This window comes from Sitophilus oryzae, unplaced genomic scaffold (genome assembly GCF_002938485.1).
Source record: "Sitophilus oryzae breed Bouriz unplaced genomic scaffold, Soryzae_2.0 scaffold_1657_pilon_pilon, whole genome shotgun sequence".
Classification (NCBI taxonomy): Eukaryota; Metazoa; Arthropoda; class Insecta; order Coleoptera; family Curculionidae; genus Sitophilus; species Sitophilus oryzae.
Genome location: NW_022146344.1, coordinates 1,097,285 through 1,112,052, shown reverse-complemented (window position 1 = coordinate 1,112,052; position 14,768 = coordinate 1,097,285). Strand labels below are relative to the sequence as shown.

Sequence of the window (14,768 nt, the reverse complement as noted above, 5' to 3'; positions counted from 1 at the left end):
TATACCTGCGAAATCAAAGTGTCATCCATCATCATTACCAAGCCAACTGGACCTAGTTTCTATTATGGTATTTTAATATAAAAGTAAAAAAAAATAATACGATCCTGTCGAATATTTAAAAATATCAGTCATAATAAATCTTTAAATATAATACAGTAATAAATTTTGCATAACGTAATAAAGCAGCAAAGTCTACTTAGTGCATAATTAGCATGACATAATTAGTATTAATTTTTTATTTGAATTTCCTCGTTCTCGTTTATTTATAAACAAAATTTAATGTGATCAAAATACATAATAGGCCTTGGTTTCCATCGGTGTGTTGTCAACTTGTCAACGTGACGTGGAAGTGGAACTCGATTCGCATTCGTCAGCAGGATTTGTTTTCGTTAGGTTAGTTTTGCAGGAACAAGTGATAGAAAAAGTTAACTAGATTTATTAACATATTTTAAATTATTATTTTTGAATTTTTTGAATAAAATATGTCGGGACAGTGGGAAGTTGTTCGAGGAAAGAATGATCGTCGTAATAACAAAGTAGCTCTTCCAAAAACATCTAATAAGCCTTCGGAACCCAAAAATAAAAAAAACAATATTTTAAATGGTGTTAAAATCGAGGAAGTTTGTAAGTATATAATAAATTTATTTGTTTTTGAAAGACATATAACTAAAAACTTTGATGTGTTAGTGCCGAAATCACAAGTTCAAAACTTATACTCTGGTAAACCTAGTAATAAGGAGAATAAACCGCAAGAGAAAGTAAAAAATATTGAAATAAAAAAATCTGAGAAAAAGCCTAAAGCCCCGCCAGAACCTTCTAAACCAAAGATTCCAAAATCTATTGAAGCTGCTTTGATGGGAGTAAGTTATTGATATATTTGTTTAGAAACGTGTGTAAAATTTTAATTATAAAAAAGCAAAGGATTCTTTAAAGTAAAATAATAGAAATAGGTCACATAGGTTTAAAGAAGGCTAATAAAGCTTATTTTAATTTATTTCAGATCAATAATGAAGAATTTAATTCAGTTTTTGTTAGATCAAAGACAGCATTTCCTGATGCACCAATTCTTTGGCTGAAGGAATTAACTCAATTTTTAAACCAAAAAATACCTCTTGAAATACAGGATCCAGTATTTTCTTCAAAATCCCATGGTTTTCCGTTAAATGTGGTATGTATTTTTACCGTTTTAATTTACTTAAGAAACTATCAAAACTTTTAGGTGCCTTCCAATCTTAGAACTACTTTAGAGAAAGCAATAAAAGAATCGGGCAAGAGTAATGCTCAATTATATTTTGATATTGCTTTGACTTCCATGGTAACAGATTTAAGTAAAGGCCTTCCAGCCGTAGGATATAGATTTTTCTTGCAACATATAGCAATGAACGAGCCTAAACTTGTAACAGATAATCTTCCTAAACATATAATCCTTCGTAACTCTTACCAAAACAGAGCCAATATTGCCTTATCGATTTTGTGGGCTGTGGGACATGTGGGTATAAGTGACTTAAATTGTGGTTTGAAAGGTTAGTATAATAGGTACTCGAGATAATACATAGTCTAAGAGCTAGCAACGTTTTCGTGAAAGTATTTTAAGAAAGCTGGCTCTTTAATATATCTTTTGCTATGCTCTCTGGAACAGCATGCGAGTCGTGTGGCTGCCGAATTTATTCCGTTAAATTCTAGTTTTGAATATAAATCGAACAAGTCTCCATAGCGGCGCGAAGACGTTCAACCTATAAAACGAGAAGTCCAGAGTTCAATACCGCCTCGGGGTAAACTTTTTTTAATCACCAAAATTATTTAATACTTTACTATTAGAGTATAAACGAAAATAAAATAAAAAAGTTTACCCTGAGCAAGTATTGAACTCTGGACTTCTCGCTTTATAGGTTGAACGTTTTCGCGCCGCTATGGAGACTTGTTCGATTTATACTCAATACTAGTATTTAAAAGAGTAAATAAAGATATAGGAACTTCTTTCAATATGCAGTAGTGAACTGAACGTCTATCGGCAGCCAGACTGCCTGCCCGCCACTGCCCGCTGTTCCGAAGAGCATAGTATATAGATATATCTTTCTTAAAATACTTGTTTTCCAGACATTGCAAGCTCTCATACTATTATTACTATCACATTTTTTTATATTTTTAGTGTTTGAAGAATTGATGTTGCCACTTTTAGAATTGAAAAATTATTCCCATTACATTGTAAGATATTTATTAGAACTTACTAGTAGAAATTATGAAACACAAATAACAAAGGACCAATATTTACTAATTTTGGATGTTATTTACTCAAACAGAAAAAACTTTCCAGTGGCATTGCAAAAAGACTTGACAAAAAATTTATCAAAACTAAAAGCATTATTGTTTAAAAACAGTAAAGAAAAGTATCACAGTTATGTGGAACCTTTCTTAAAAAAGCTTGTTAGTAATAACGGTAATAACAATACTGGTTACCAGACAGCAATATGTGATATTATTGTTGAAATTTTTACTAAAGACCATTCGACGTTGGCATCGTGGAATAAAGTGTATGCCAAAAATTTACCAGCAAGTGCCACATTGTTAAACTATATAAGTATGTACTATAATTTTCAGTATAAATTCCTAAGTAACTATATTTTTTTCTGTAGGTGATAACTATAATAATATTCATCCTAATCTTCAAAAAGCGATAAAGAATGTATTATTAAGTTTTGCAAATATTAATCAAGAACTGTCTTTAAAGAAACGAAAAGATGAAGGATTGAAGGACGTTATTTTAGGAATAGAGGTGAGCATATTGATTATACTTGGATTATACCGTATGATCGAAAAAAGACGGCCTCCAATTGCTATGAAATGAAGGTCGCTGTCATTTTATAAGTAAAATTATATGGGGAACACCATCGATGTCTCTGAGCGATGTTCATGATGTTCATTTCCAAGACAACTGGACGCCGTCTTTTTCAATCACACGGTAGTTATTTATTCTTGTAACAAAATAAATTAAGTACGGACCTGACGCTTTTTATGGATTTTGATCAACAAACTGTCAATATGCGCGCGCCATTTAAATAGCGTCTGCGCTTTCAAAAAGTTCCAATTCCATTCCTTTGCTGCGGTGTTAAAATCGATATTTTATTCTCTAAAAAGATCTTTTGTGCGTTTTCCATTTTAAAAGTCTTCCTTATATAAAGATAATCTAATTAAACTTAACAAAATGGCTTCTAAACATTCTAAAAAACAAGAGGTAGAAATTAAACATTACTTACTACTGTTTGTGGTCCCTATTTACTAATTTTAAGTATGCTTCTTTTATAGAAACTCCAAGAGAGAAAGCCTACTGCTAAACGACGAGGAGGATTCTTTAAAAAATTATTTGTATTTTCTATATTTGCTGCGATAGTCTTTATATTTACTGAACCCTTACGATATCCCAGTAAACCAAGAGAGGAATTGTTCATAGTGCAGTTAACCAGTAATGTTACAAATTTGGCAGTAACAGGATTAAGTTGGGTAGATGCAAAACTTGAAGATAACATTCCAGAGCAATATGAGCTAGTAAAAATTTTTGTGAAACCTTATTGGTCTCTAGCAAGAGATGTGGGCAAGATAGCATACAATATACAAGAAAATGCGAGGCAAAGTTGTATAGGATATGTAAAGGAAAAATACCCTATTGTGTTAGCATCTGTAAGTATTTTAGTTAGACTTGTCTATAAAGAACTAAGACATATTTTCCTTAGGTTGATAGTTATGCACCAGGGTTAATAGACAATACTCAGACTATCTTTAAAGATGCATTTACTAAATCCATATATTACTATCGTACCAGTGTGAATTATTTACAAAAAGAAGTATTTGTGTAAGTAGTTTATCATAGCTTTAGCTTTCTGCTATATTTGATAAGAAATTGTACATAATTATTAGAATATTTATAAACAAAATATTTTCTATTTAATCTTGTTTGTTTATGCTTGTAGCTTTATCAAAAGTAAATTTCCATGCTTATATTTATTATTTGCTGTTTCTATTTCAGTGGACAGCTCTCACCAGAAAATATTCAGAGAGCAGTAATTCAAGCATATAATACCACTTCTGAAAAAGCCATTGAATATTATCATTGGGCCTACGAAAAGGTTCAGACATCAATCAAATAATTTGGCAGAAAATAGATCTTTCTTAAAATATAACTGATTCATACAGGTGTTTAGGTTTCTATAAATTCATTTGAGTATTCAGACAAGACTTCTAACTGAAAATAAAAATTAATTCATATTTTTTTACTGTATAAAATATTTATTTAGGTAGATGTGTTGTTATCAAGACATATATGTTGTTAAATAAATTTTTTTAAATAAAAATTGTTTATTGCTTAAAAAATAACTTCAAAGTGTTCTCATGAATTTGTCTGCCTAATTCTGGAACTGGTTCATTCTTAACAGCTGCTATAACATCTAATACTTGCCTAGAACAATATATCTGTATTTAAAACTACACAGACAATACCTAATTATCTTAATTACCCTATATTGGTTGGTTCATTTCTACTTTTAACCATGTGATCTTGTTTCCATTTTTCTTTTTTAACAGATGGAATTGATTTATTTTCTTCTGATATATATTTGTAGCCAGCATGTGTTGGTCTAATTTCACACCAAGGACAATCAGTCTCTATCAAGATCTTTTCACTAGGTATATCTTTAATAGTTTGCAAGTTTTCTTCACTTTTTAATGAGCTAAAAATTACAAGATTATAATTAACTTTTTTACTAAAATAATAGTTTTTTACCATCCATTTATACCAATATAGTATCCTAGTGTGATAAATTTTATAGCTTCATCCAACGTACCATCAAAGGAATGTACTACTCCAGTGAAGTCATGGCTTGACAAAATTGCAAATACATCTGAAGCTGCATTGCGGCAATGTAGAAACAGTGGAAGTTTAAATGTCTCGTTAAGTTGAAGTTGTCTGTTAAAGTATCTGAAATATTAAAAATACAATTTTTTTTAATACAAACATGTCAAACTGAGTAGGTACTTCTTTTGGGTATCTTTATCACAAAACTGTAAACGATCATAGTCTAAACCACATTCACCTAATGCTACTACTTTACTTCTATTTTCTTTCACTAAATTGCCCAAGCTTTCCAGGTACTTAATTGGATCTTGATTGTTACTTTCAAATTCATAACACCTGGTTGGATGACAACCAACTGTTGCATACAGCTTGTCTAAAAGTGGGAATATTGCTAGTATACTATGAGCACTAAATTGTTACATTATTAATTAACTACCATCTGTTTTGGACATTTGAATAGCTTTTTCACTTTCTTCTAAGCTACCACCTGTGATAATTATTTTTTCTAAGCCGCTATCCCAACTCCTTTTCAAAACATGGTTTAAATCAGGTTCGTGCTTCTTTGAGCCATTATAAATACCTTGGTACATAGGATCAGTAAGGTTTGCGCCTATATCTGTAAAACACAATGTCTTTTAATTATGGGACACCTTCGCATTTAAAACATTTTACCAATAAATCGCTTCCGCCAAGTCATTTTGTTAATTTTTGTATCAAAATCATAGAAAAGATCAAAACCATAAAAGGATGTTTTGTTGTTAAAGTTAAAATAAAATGCGGCATTGAGGTTAAATTAAATTTGGTATGATCTGGTATGATCACGGTATGATACTAAAGGTGGGTTTATATGGGTTTATACCATGGTACAAAGAATACAAGGTATGATATTGCGCAGGTTGGTCGCTATACTCTGTTTTTTTTCTCAGGTAAGATTTCGACAGACGATGGCCGAAGAAAAGCAGATGACGTCCCATACCAATCTATTTATTTTACTAAAAATAAGTTTTTTTTTTTTTTTTTTTTAAGTTTAACTATGGGTGGGTTTAAATATAAATTCGTCATGCGTCGTCACGTTGTTGTTTTAATTTTATTGTTTATTCAAACAATGACAGATCGTATTTCAATTTTTTTGGTTTGACGGAACGATGAACGATGAACGATGAACGATAAACGGACGCCGATGCGTTTGTAATGAACTCGCCTTTAGATTTTTGACGTTTGTCAAAGTCTTGCCACATTATAGGTTATAATTTTTGTGACAACTTTTGACAAATACCCTGCGTTTTTGGGAAATGCTGAATTTTGATTTGTGTTATTACGTGTGTTTGGTGTCTTTTGAAGTCAGTGGTGGACAAAATACGAGTGAAAATTTAGACTGTAGAACCAGGAGACCGACGTTTTATGGTTAATACACTCTGCCCAGGCAGAAAGTCTTATACAGATACCCCAATAAAGTTACCATCAATTAAGTTCGTATACCATCTCGTTGTAGATACGTGCATCTCGAATATGGTAGCAGGACCATACTAAACACATACTAAAAACTGGAGTAGCTGTAAAATATCGACATCACACGATAGGTAAATAATGGATTTTAGTACTGCAGAAAAATAATGTCAAAAGGTACTGGTTGTTATCGACATTTAATGGTATGCAACCCGTTATACAGCTAGAGCCTTGAAAAATGTGACGTAGAGGAAGAGAGGGGAGTATTGGAAGAGAACTGTACAGCTAGAGAGCATGGCTAGAGAGTATAATGAGTGCGTTCCACTAAAGCGCTCATAATGCTCAAAACGCTCAAAATATGCCTTCGATAGTGATGGTTGATCCCAATATTTTTAAGGATCAGTTTGGAACTGATCCCATGTACACAAATACCTGATCCCGGGATCGTTCCTGATACCAATCCCAATTGATCCCAACCGCTGTTTAAGCTGTTTTCGATTCGCTCTGATTTGACTTCATAGTGCTTGTATGATGCAAGCAGTGTTGCCAGAACTACGGATTAATTCGTAAATTAGTTATATATTGTTTATTTCTGTGACAATTACTTGAAAGGTCATAAGTTTATTTTCTAAGTTTTCGGGAAAATGGCGTTAAAGTTTTGACTAGTTTAAGTTGGCTTTATTTTAAGTTATTTTTATCTAAATTAATTTTTTTTTTTTTTTTTTATAAATATATTTGTAAATTTGAGAATGTATGCTAATTGAACTACATGGAAAATATCCACTTATATTAAAATATGTCAAAGATATGCCCTTTTAAGAAACAATTACCGTTTCAATAAATGGTAAAAAAGAGCATATGTCGGAATTAATTGAAAATCGCATATCATTATAAAGGTGTAAGACGACTTAGCTAGGTAAACGGTTAAACATACCGGTTACTAGAATGGTTATAAGTCGATATATTTGTGATATACAGATATAATATTTTTCTAACGAAAGGAATAAGTATACTTATCTTAGTATTCCTGTTAAGGGTGCGCATTATAAGGGTCATAAGTTTACATTTTCGATCGTTTACATCAAAAATGAAAAAATAAATCAAATATTTTTTATTTTATTTCTGACTCAAAAAAAAGAATGACAAATAAAATAAAATTCTTTGTTTTTTTTTTTTTTTTTTTAAAAAAAAAACACCCAATGTATTATTAACACAAAAGTCGGTTAGAAGAAAATAAAGCTATATTCTTTTTTTAATGTATTACTCAGATTCGTCATCGGAAATATACCTATCCACATCCGGGTCGGTATCCTTTTCGAGTCTTTTATCTACAGTCAAATCTCTGTAAAACGATTGCACATCCTTATCTAACAGACCAACAATTTCTCAAGAGATCATTTTTTTTTCAAAGAACTTATTGGTCGTGGACGATCGTATAATCTAGTCAGTTGAAAATTTTCTAAATGAGAAATGTTTTGATTTTTTCTAAAAAAACTAAATTTCTTTAAAACGGTTCCTCATCGAGCAAACTTTCTTTATAAGCGACTATACTAGTTTTCGTTGTACTCCTTAACCAGCTTACGCTCCTTAGTTTAAAATTAAACTTTTTTTTGTTTTTTTTTTTTTTTTTTTTTTTAAATATGCATAAAATTTCCATTTCCATTGGAAAATCAGAAAATAGTTCTTTTTACTGGCATTTCTCACTAACTGGTACCAATCTCTGGGTACATGGATTTCAAAAGCAGTTTTCTTTTGCCTGCTTAGAATGATCGACGTCGCATTCTAAGTGAGTATGGCCAGGGATAAGAAATTTATGGTCTATTATTTTTAGAGTAGGATGTAAGTGAATTGAATATTGAAACTGGATACTTACGTTAATATTTTGTTCTGACGCCCCACATGTATCGAAATAAAAAATTGCATGTTTATTCCATTAGGTATATCTTTAAGGAATCTATAGAGGCAAGAGGCTATTTCGTTTGCACCCCTGCTGCCAGTACACTCAGGCCACATAAAATGGCTAGATTTGCCATTAATACAATTATGTACAGTTAAATTATAAGTTGAAAGCTGTCTTAAGTAAAACATTTTATTAGTAGTTCGAAACAGGTTTTTCTCGATACTCCTCACAATACAATTTGTACATTATGTTGATATTTAACTCAGACGATAAATATTTTTTATTACTGTGTCGTCTAGAGTAATGACTCTTATAAGCTGCCGAAGATGAATTTATAATGTTTTTACCGTCATCGATTTTATATTGAGGTGTTTTATGAGGTGGTGCTGCTTTGCCTCTCAGATCTTCGTGTGTAATGCCGCTTTATGGATGATATTTTATTTCATTGCACAAGTTATAGAATTTTTTCTTTTCTCATTCACACAGGCGCGAGTGTATTACAGAAACCATGTTTGCATACACCCTTATTTCTTCACGTGAATAATAATTTATATTCTATATTTTTTTTTTTTTTTTTTTTTTTTTTTTTTTTTTTTACAGTTTTTTAGAACGGATATTTTTTTCTTGAACTATCCTACTAGCCCTGCTATAAAAGCCACCCTTCGATCGTGACTGCCCAACGACGCAATAATTTCAAAAATCGTATTTCCGTTAATTTCTATCACTAAGGACATTTTTACATTTATATTCTGCAATATCTCTAATGGCTTTAGAATCCTGGAAGGCACGGTTTTACCCCTTGCCGTTAAATACGTTTTACCTAAGTTTCGGTTTGATTTTCGCTGTCTAACCTTTTTTACAGCATATGGTTTGATATTATTAGGATTGACTATTACTTACCTAGTACTATCAATTCACTGTTACACTAGCATAACTGATCTCGATTCTACATTGTAAAATTCACCGAAGTTTGTGGTTTGTTTTTTTCAACATACCATGCCTGGATTCTCTATTCCAATGCTTCCATCATGTGTAGTTACGTCTTTATCGTAATTTTCAAGGTTGCCAAGGTTTTTATTTATATCGAGTTTTCTTCGGCGTTTTTAAGATTTGATGTGTGTGTACATTTTCATTGACAGTGTCTCTTTAGTTTCATCATCTCGTTTATTATCATGTTCACTCATTGAGTGCTCTGACTGAATATAATTTTCTTTCTATTGTACGCATTGTGTTGTGCCATTTCGCACTCACCACTAACTGTTAGTGATTCAATATAAATTTCATCCTTGTAACTGCCCGATGGATGATCATCTTGGATGTATATGTCTACAACATAATATATCTGAGAATTAGACACAATATTTTCTAATATGCAAAAGTGTTATTAAATGCCATATAGTTACTCAAGAGAATTAATTACCTCTAGGTCCAGTTTGTTCATTGCCCATTTCTAACAGTAAAAGGGACAGAGCCATCTCACCAGGATTAATCTAGGAGTTGTAGGTGTATGGTATTCGTAGATACACGGCTTAGAGACGGGGTAATTTCGTAGCATTAATATAGTCTTTGCTAAAATATTAATAAAAAAGGGTGGTAAAATTAAAGGGGACAAATTTTCACTATTAAACTTTAGCCAGGGCCAAAAGGCTTAAAAGTGACCGCCTGTATTTTTTCTAAACCATAAATCTCACCTGGGATCTCTACTGAACAAGGTTCTGGTAGAGAAATCAAATTAAAGGTTTGTTCATCGACTGTGTGTTGAACAGAATGAGTTCCTATAATACAATAAGACGGTCGCTTTAGTTTTACAAAAATACGTTCGAAAAAAATTAAAATTTGTGCAGACTTTACCAGATTCAAATGATAGGCGACGACATGCATCCATTATTCTTTGTGATCTCCACCTCATATTCACATTTTTTTTAAATAATCAGGATATAGTATAACAAAAACAAATTAAACGTTAGAGAGCTAGAGATGAACAAAACAACAACTTTAAAAATAAAGGTAAAGTTGAGGTTATGTTAAAAAATGTTAAAATGTCCCGTAAAATAAAACGACTACACAATAAAACGGATATAAGTAGATATAATACGGGGGTTTGGTTTAGTTAAAAGGTCATATGTGTATATAAAATTTAGATTCACTAAGCTTTAATAGGAAATGTAGACTTATATCCTTATAATTATATATTTTTCCTTTTACAAAAGTATTGTAGAAAATAGTAAATATTGACTTATACCTTAGTTTTTATTAAGTATTAGGATACATACACTTATGCCGGTTTTATCGAGACAAAAAATAAAAATCTAATGCAAATATATTTAGCTTATAGCCCCTTTAATGAAACTTAATCAAGTGCATTCCTAAAATACCCAATATTTACATTCATTTTTCGCTTATTTCGGACGTAAATCTACATATGCCGTTTTTACCACTAAATCTATGGTACATTTTCTATACGAATGTAGTCAAATGTTAAAACTCAAAAAAAATGACTTATGACCATGGTACAAAGAATACAAGGTATGATCGATAGCGGCTCCAATTTCGTTCAGTTTGCGCATACCACCTGTGACGTCACTAGGAAAACAATGAATAAATAAAAAATAAAGAAAGTTGACAGGAGATCTGTATTTTTTGGGGTTATGGTTAAAAATTGTTTATTTTTAAGACTTTTAGTTCGTTTAATTTAATAATTATATAAAATTTTTTTTTTTTTTTTTTTGTTAAAATAATAATTATCCTAATGCTTATGGATTTGGACGATAATAGGTAAGAATACTAAATTTATTTCTATATATTCGGTATAAAATTGTTTATTAGGTTTTAGTTTGCGATGTTTATGGTAAAGAATTTTCATGTTCATTGCCTCGGAATTCACATGAGGACAGAGATGGGGATATCTATGGAAAAGTAACCACAAGGGGAATTGTTACATCATTTAAAAATGTTGGAAGTTTATTGTTTCCCATCGAAAAGTAGAAAATGCAGATGAATGTATTGTAATTGTGTGATGAAGTAATTCCAAGGGGTGAGTTTATTATATAATTACTGGAAGTAATTCCAAGGGGTGAAGTTTATTATAATTAGTGACCTGTGCTTCTTTTTTTATGTAGATGTTTCAGGTTTTGAAGTCCATTCGGTTTGGTATTTAATTTAGGAGAATCGCATAAAGGATTATATAGCTCAAATTTCCTGGCTGTGGTAGGCAATTGTTCCAAATGCAAATTAACTTTAAGTGACTGAAATACTAAATAGTTTTACAATATGGTATATGTAAAATATATTTACTTTTAGATATTCAGTTGGGCCCGATACATTTCAAAAGAGTAGAATATTTTATATTAAATGGAGGTATTGTACCAACAACAATCAATTTATATTAATACCGGAGATTAAAAATCACAGAATAAATAATAATAATAAAAAAAAAAAAAAAAAAAAAAAAAAAAAAAAAAAAAAAATAAAAAATAGAAGTAAAAGCGATTATATTGACCGAGATTCGAACTCCGGTCTCTCTTCCTAGCCCGACTCCTTATGCCCTGCTCCATAGTAACTTGCTTAGCGATGATTCAATGACGGTATATAAACAAAAAACCAGGTTTATAACAATATCTTGACGATTTGAACTGGCGCGCGGAGCATGATGACCAATAGCGCCTGTTATCACCTGAGACGTAGCAATAATATGCGCAATATCCTTACCAGTGCCTCCTATTAAAAGATCAGCCTACGGGCAGACTTTTGACAATCCCGCGCTAGTTAGATATAACGGATTAATATATATGTTGTAGAATACATGAAGGCAATTATTCCTGGGTGGTTTGTATTTTAAAAGTGATGTAGTTTGATATGAATATACATAATATACAGTTAATAACTACAACATATATATACCTATTTATAGTAATAAATGCTTTGTAAAATAAACAGACCATACAAATACAGCAAATGTTTTACAATGTACAAATAATGTATGGGTACATAAGATAATGGGTAAAAATGTAAATATATTTTAAATTTTTGGGGTTTGAAAAAAAATATAAAAAAAAAAAAAAAAAAACATTTTAATATCTACTATTAGTGATGTATTATTATTAATTAAACAAAAAAAAAAAAATTTATATGTATATTTTGCAAGTATCAATGTTCGAAAAATTATATTTACAAATAATACAATATTATCTAAAAAAGGCATTAACTGATAACTATGAAACTAGAAGATCGCTGGCATTTATATGTTAAATTATTCGATTTTGATTTTCTTAGGATTTTTAGGTTCGGGAAAACTTTGATTAAGTTTTCATTTGGGTTTCAGTATTATTTTTATTTGGTTTAAAAAACAGTTTAGTAACTATAGCCTTCACAGTGTTGTGTCATGTGAGAAAAATAGTGTCAGGTAATCCAAAAATTACATATACAATATAATTTTTTTATAAAAAAAAATTCTACTGCAATTTTATTTTAGATATTTTTTTAAATTATTATTCTGCTTACTAAAATTATCTACATTGACTATAGAGTACTACGCAGTAAGCATTATGTGCGTGGTGTGAATATTTGCTAAATTTTTTGGATTAGTTATGTTCGACACTATTTTTTCATATGACACAACATGGTGGGTATAATGTTAGCCAGACCGTTTTTTACAAACCAAATAAAATAATGAAAACCCAAGTGAAAACTTAATCAGCGTTTTTCCCGAACCTAAATGAAAATCAAAAATTTAAATAATATTTAGAATCAAAGGTTCAAGAATATAAAATTTTCCAAGATTGTAAAATTCTAGTTAATTATTTTATGTGTATGTACAGTTATTTAGAAGTGTCATCGATGTTCATTTCCAAATAGCCAACTAGACATGATTTTTTTTCGATGTTACGGTATAATTCTTACGTAAAATGTAAATAACATTAGATCAATTCTAAAAACAAAAGAAATATAGATTTCTTGAAAATTATTTTTAGTAACACCTTTATTCTTAAAACTTAATTTTGTATTATGCAGATATACCAGTTTTATTGTTATTTTATTCATATTGTATTTAATACATCCTTAAATATTTGATATTAATTGGGTATTATAAATAATCAATGCTATTCATTAAAAGTGCCACAGACAAATATATGTTATATAATACATTATATATTATCAAACAAAAACACATTCTTCTTTTAAACTGTATCAGTCTTGTCTTTACAAAATCTTTTTTAAAATTTGAACTCAAAATGATAATCTTTTTCATGATCTCTAATACACATATTCTTTATTTTTTCCCTAGTTCATAATACCTAATTACGTGTTTGAATCTATCGAAGCTGAACCAACAGCACTTGGAGTGGAGATTCCACAATATGGTCAAAATAAACATAATTGTCCAGTTTTCATTAGTATACCATCATGGAATATTATTTTTTAAATTTATTAAAGATATTTTCAATGAAATTCTCTTGATTTATAACTCGTACCCACTATTCTTGCTCTTCCGGACATTTTAGGCTGCCTAGTATAGCTATCCTTTCCACCAGGACACAACAAAGATGAGGCATAGCACAAATAACACACTCCACTTAAGCTTTAGATGAATTGTTAGAGTCTTAAAAAACACACGGAGTCACGATAAAATTAAAAAATGTGGGCACTTTTAGGTTTAAATCACTTGCAACATTAGCAATTTTAAAATTTCTGGCCTTGGAAACCGAGAGTGACCCTATATCTAATAGTAGTTTATGTCACTTCAACTTGCAAATAATTAGTTTTTTTTGCACTACAATAATAAATAATACCAAAAATCAAAGAGTCAAAACCAAAAACCAACCGACAAAATATGAAACGGAATCTAACCCAATATCTAAGTATGTACAGCTGATGAAGTAAACAAAAGTCCGCCCGCAGGCTGATCTTTTAATAGAAGGCACTGATCATACCTTGTATTCTTTGTACCATGACTTATGACCTTTTAACTAATTGCCACAGATTTATTATATCTCATTTTTTTTTTTTTTTTTTTTTTTTTTTTTTTTTTTTTTTTTATACATTTAACCTTTTTGTTATTATAAGAAAATGTCAAAAACATATTACAATATCAACAGCTATAAATAAATTTTCATAGAATTAAAACAATACTTTTAATTTATCGTTTTATCTCATAAAATAATAAATACAAGAAGAAGTGTCTAGTCAATGTTAAATTATGGAAGCAGCGTGGCTGCCTGGGTAATTAATTTTCAGATATGGCGAGCAGGACATTTGGTATATTAGACATGACAATTTCCAGTTTTATGGGAATTTATTTCCGTTTCCGGTTTTAATGGCGGGCTGTTCAGGAGGGTTGGAAATGAGGTTGTGTACTTTTATCTCTGGTAGTAAAATGATACAACAAACAAAAAATGTAAAAATATTTTATTTTAGATTTAGAATGATAACAAATCTTCGCAAGTCAACACAATTAAAGAGCTATAATACAAGAAACTACTGTATCAATATCAAATATTTAAATATCCAAGAGATGCTGTGTTAAACTGAATTAGTAAAGTGGCTGGTGCATTGACTTTGTGTCACAGTAACTTACGA

General features: G+C 30.4%; 2 protein-coding genes and 1 long non-coding RNA gene across 3 annotated transcripts; 1 reads left to right on the top strand and 2 right to left on the bottom strand.

Annotated features, from left to right (window-relative positions):
• Positions 1-346: 346 nt before the first annotated feature.
• LOC115880750 (transmembrane protein 214-A) lies at positions 347-4,346 on the top strand. The gene is made up of 9 exons (XM_030898031.1): positions 347-624; positions 688-860; positions 1,001-1,168; positions 1,220-1,523; positions 2,150-2,578; positions 2,634-2,773; positions 3,304-3,675; positions 3,729-3,847; positions 4,022-4,346. Exons 1-9 carry the CDS (start codon positions 483-485, stop codon positions 4,140-4,142), a joined length of 1,968 nt encoding a protein of 655 aa, XP_030753891.1. The 5' UTR covers positions 347-482; the 3' UTR covers positions 4,143-4,346.
• On the bottom strand, positions 4,261-5,744 carry LOC115880752 (putative deoxyribonuclease TATDN1). Its single transcript, XM_030898032.1, has 6 exons — positions 5,519-5,744; positions 5,283-5,462; positions 5,027-5,219; positions 4,775-4,969; positions 4,509-4,721; positions 4,261-4,450 (listed from the first exon to the last, which is right to left on the bottom strand). Exons 1-6 carry the CDS (start codon positions 5,541-5,543, stop codon positions 4,351-4,353), a joined length of 906 nt encoding a protein of 301 aa, XP_030753892.1. The 5' UTR covers positions 5,544-5,744; the 3' UTR covers positions 4,261-4,350.
• A 4,139-nt stretch (positions 5,745-9,883) lies between these two features.
• On the bottom strand, positions 9,884-10,084 carry LOC115880749. The gene is made up of 2 exons (XR_004049935.1): positions 10,044-10,084; positions 9,884-9,967 (listed from the first exon to the last, which is right to left on the bottom strand). It is a non-coding gene; the product is annotated as an uncharacterized LOC115880749 (long non-coding RNA).
• Between the last annotated feature and the right edge of the window lie 4,684 nt (positions 10,085-14,768).

Coding starts and splice junctions, on each gene's coding strand:
- LOC115880750 (XM_030898031.1), top strand. CDS start 483: ATGTCGGGACAGTGGGAAGTTGTTCGAGGAAAGAATGATCGTCGTAAT. Junction 861..1,000: donor TTGAAGCTGCTTTGATGGGA/GTAAGTTATTGA, acceptor AATTTATTTCAG/ATCAATAATGAAGAATTTAA. Junction 2,579..2,633: donor CACATTGTTAAACTATATAA/GTATGTACTATA, acceptor TTTTTTCTGTAG/GTGATAACTATAATAATATT.
- LOC115880752 (XM_030898032.1), bottom strand. CDS start 5,543: ATGACTTGGCGGAAGCGATTTATTG. Junction 5,220..5,282: donor TCAAATGTCCAAAACAGATG/GTAGTTAATTAA, acceptor TCCCACTTTTAG/ACAAGCTGTATGCAACAGTT. Junction 4,970..5,026: donor GATAAAGATACCCAAAAGAA/GTACCTACTCAG, acceptor TTAATATTTCAG/ATACTTTAACAGACAACTTC.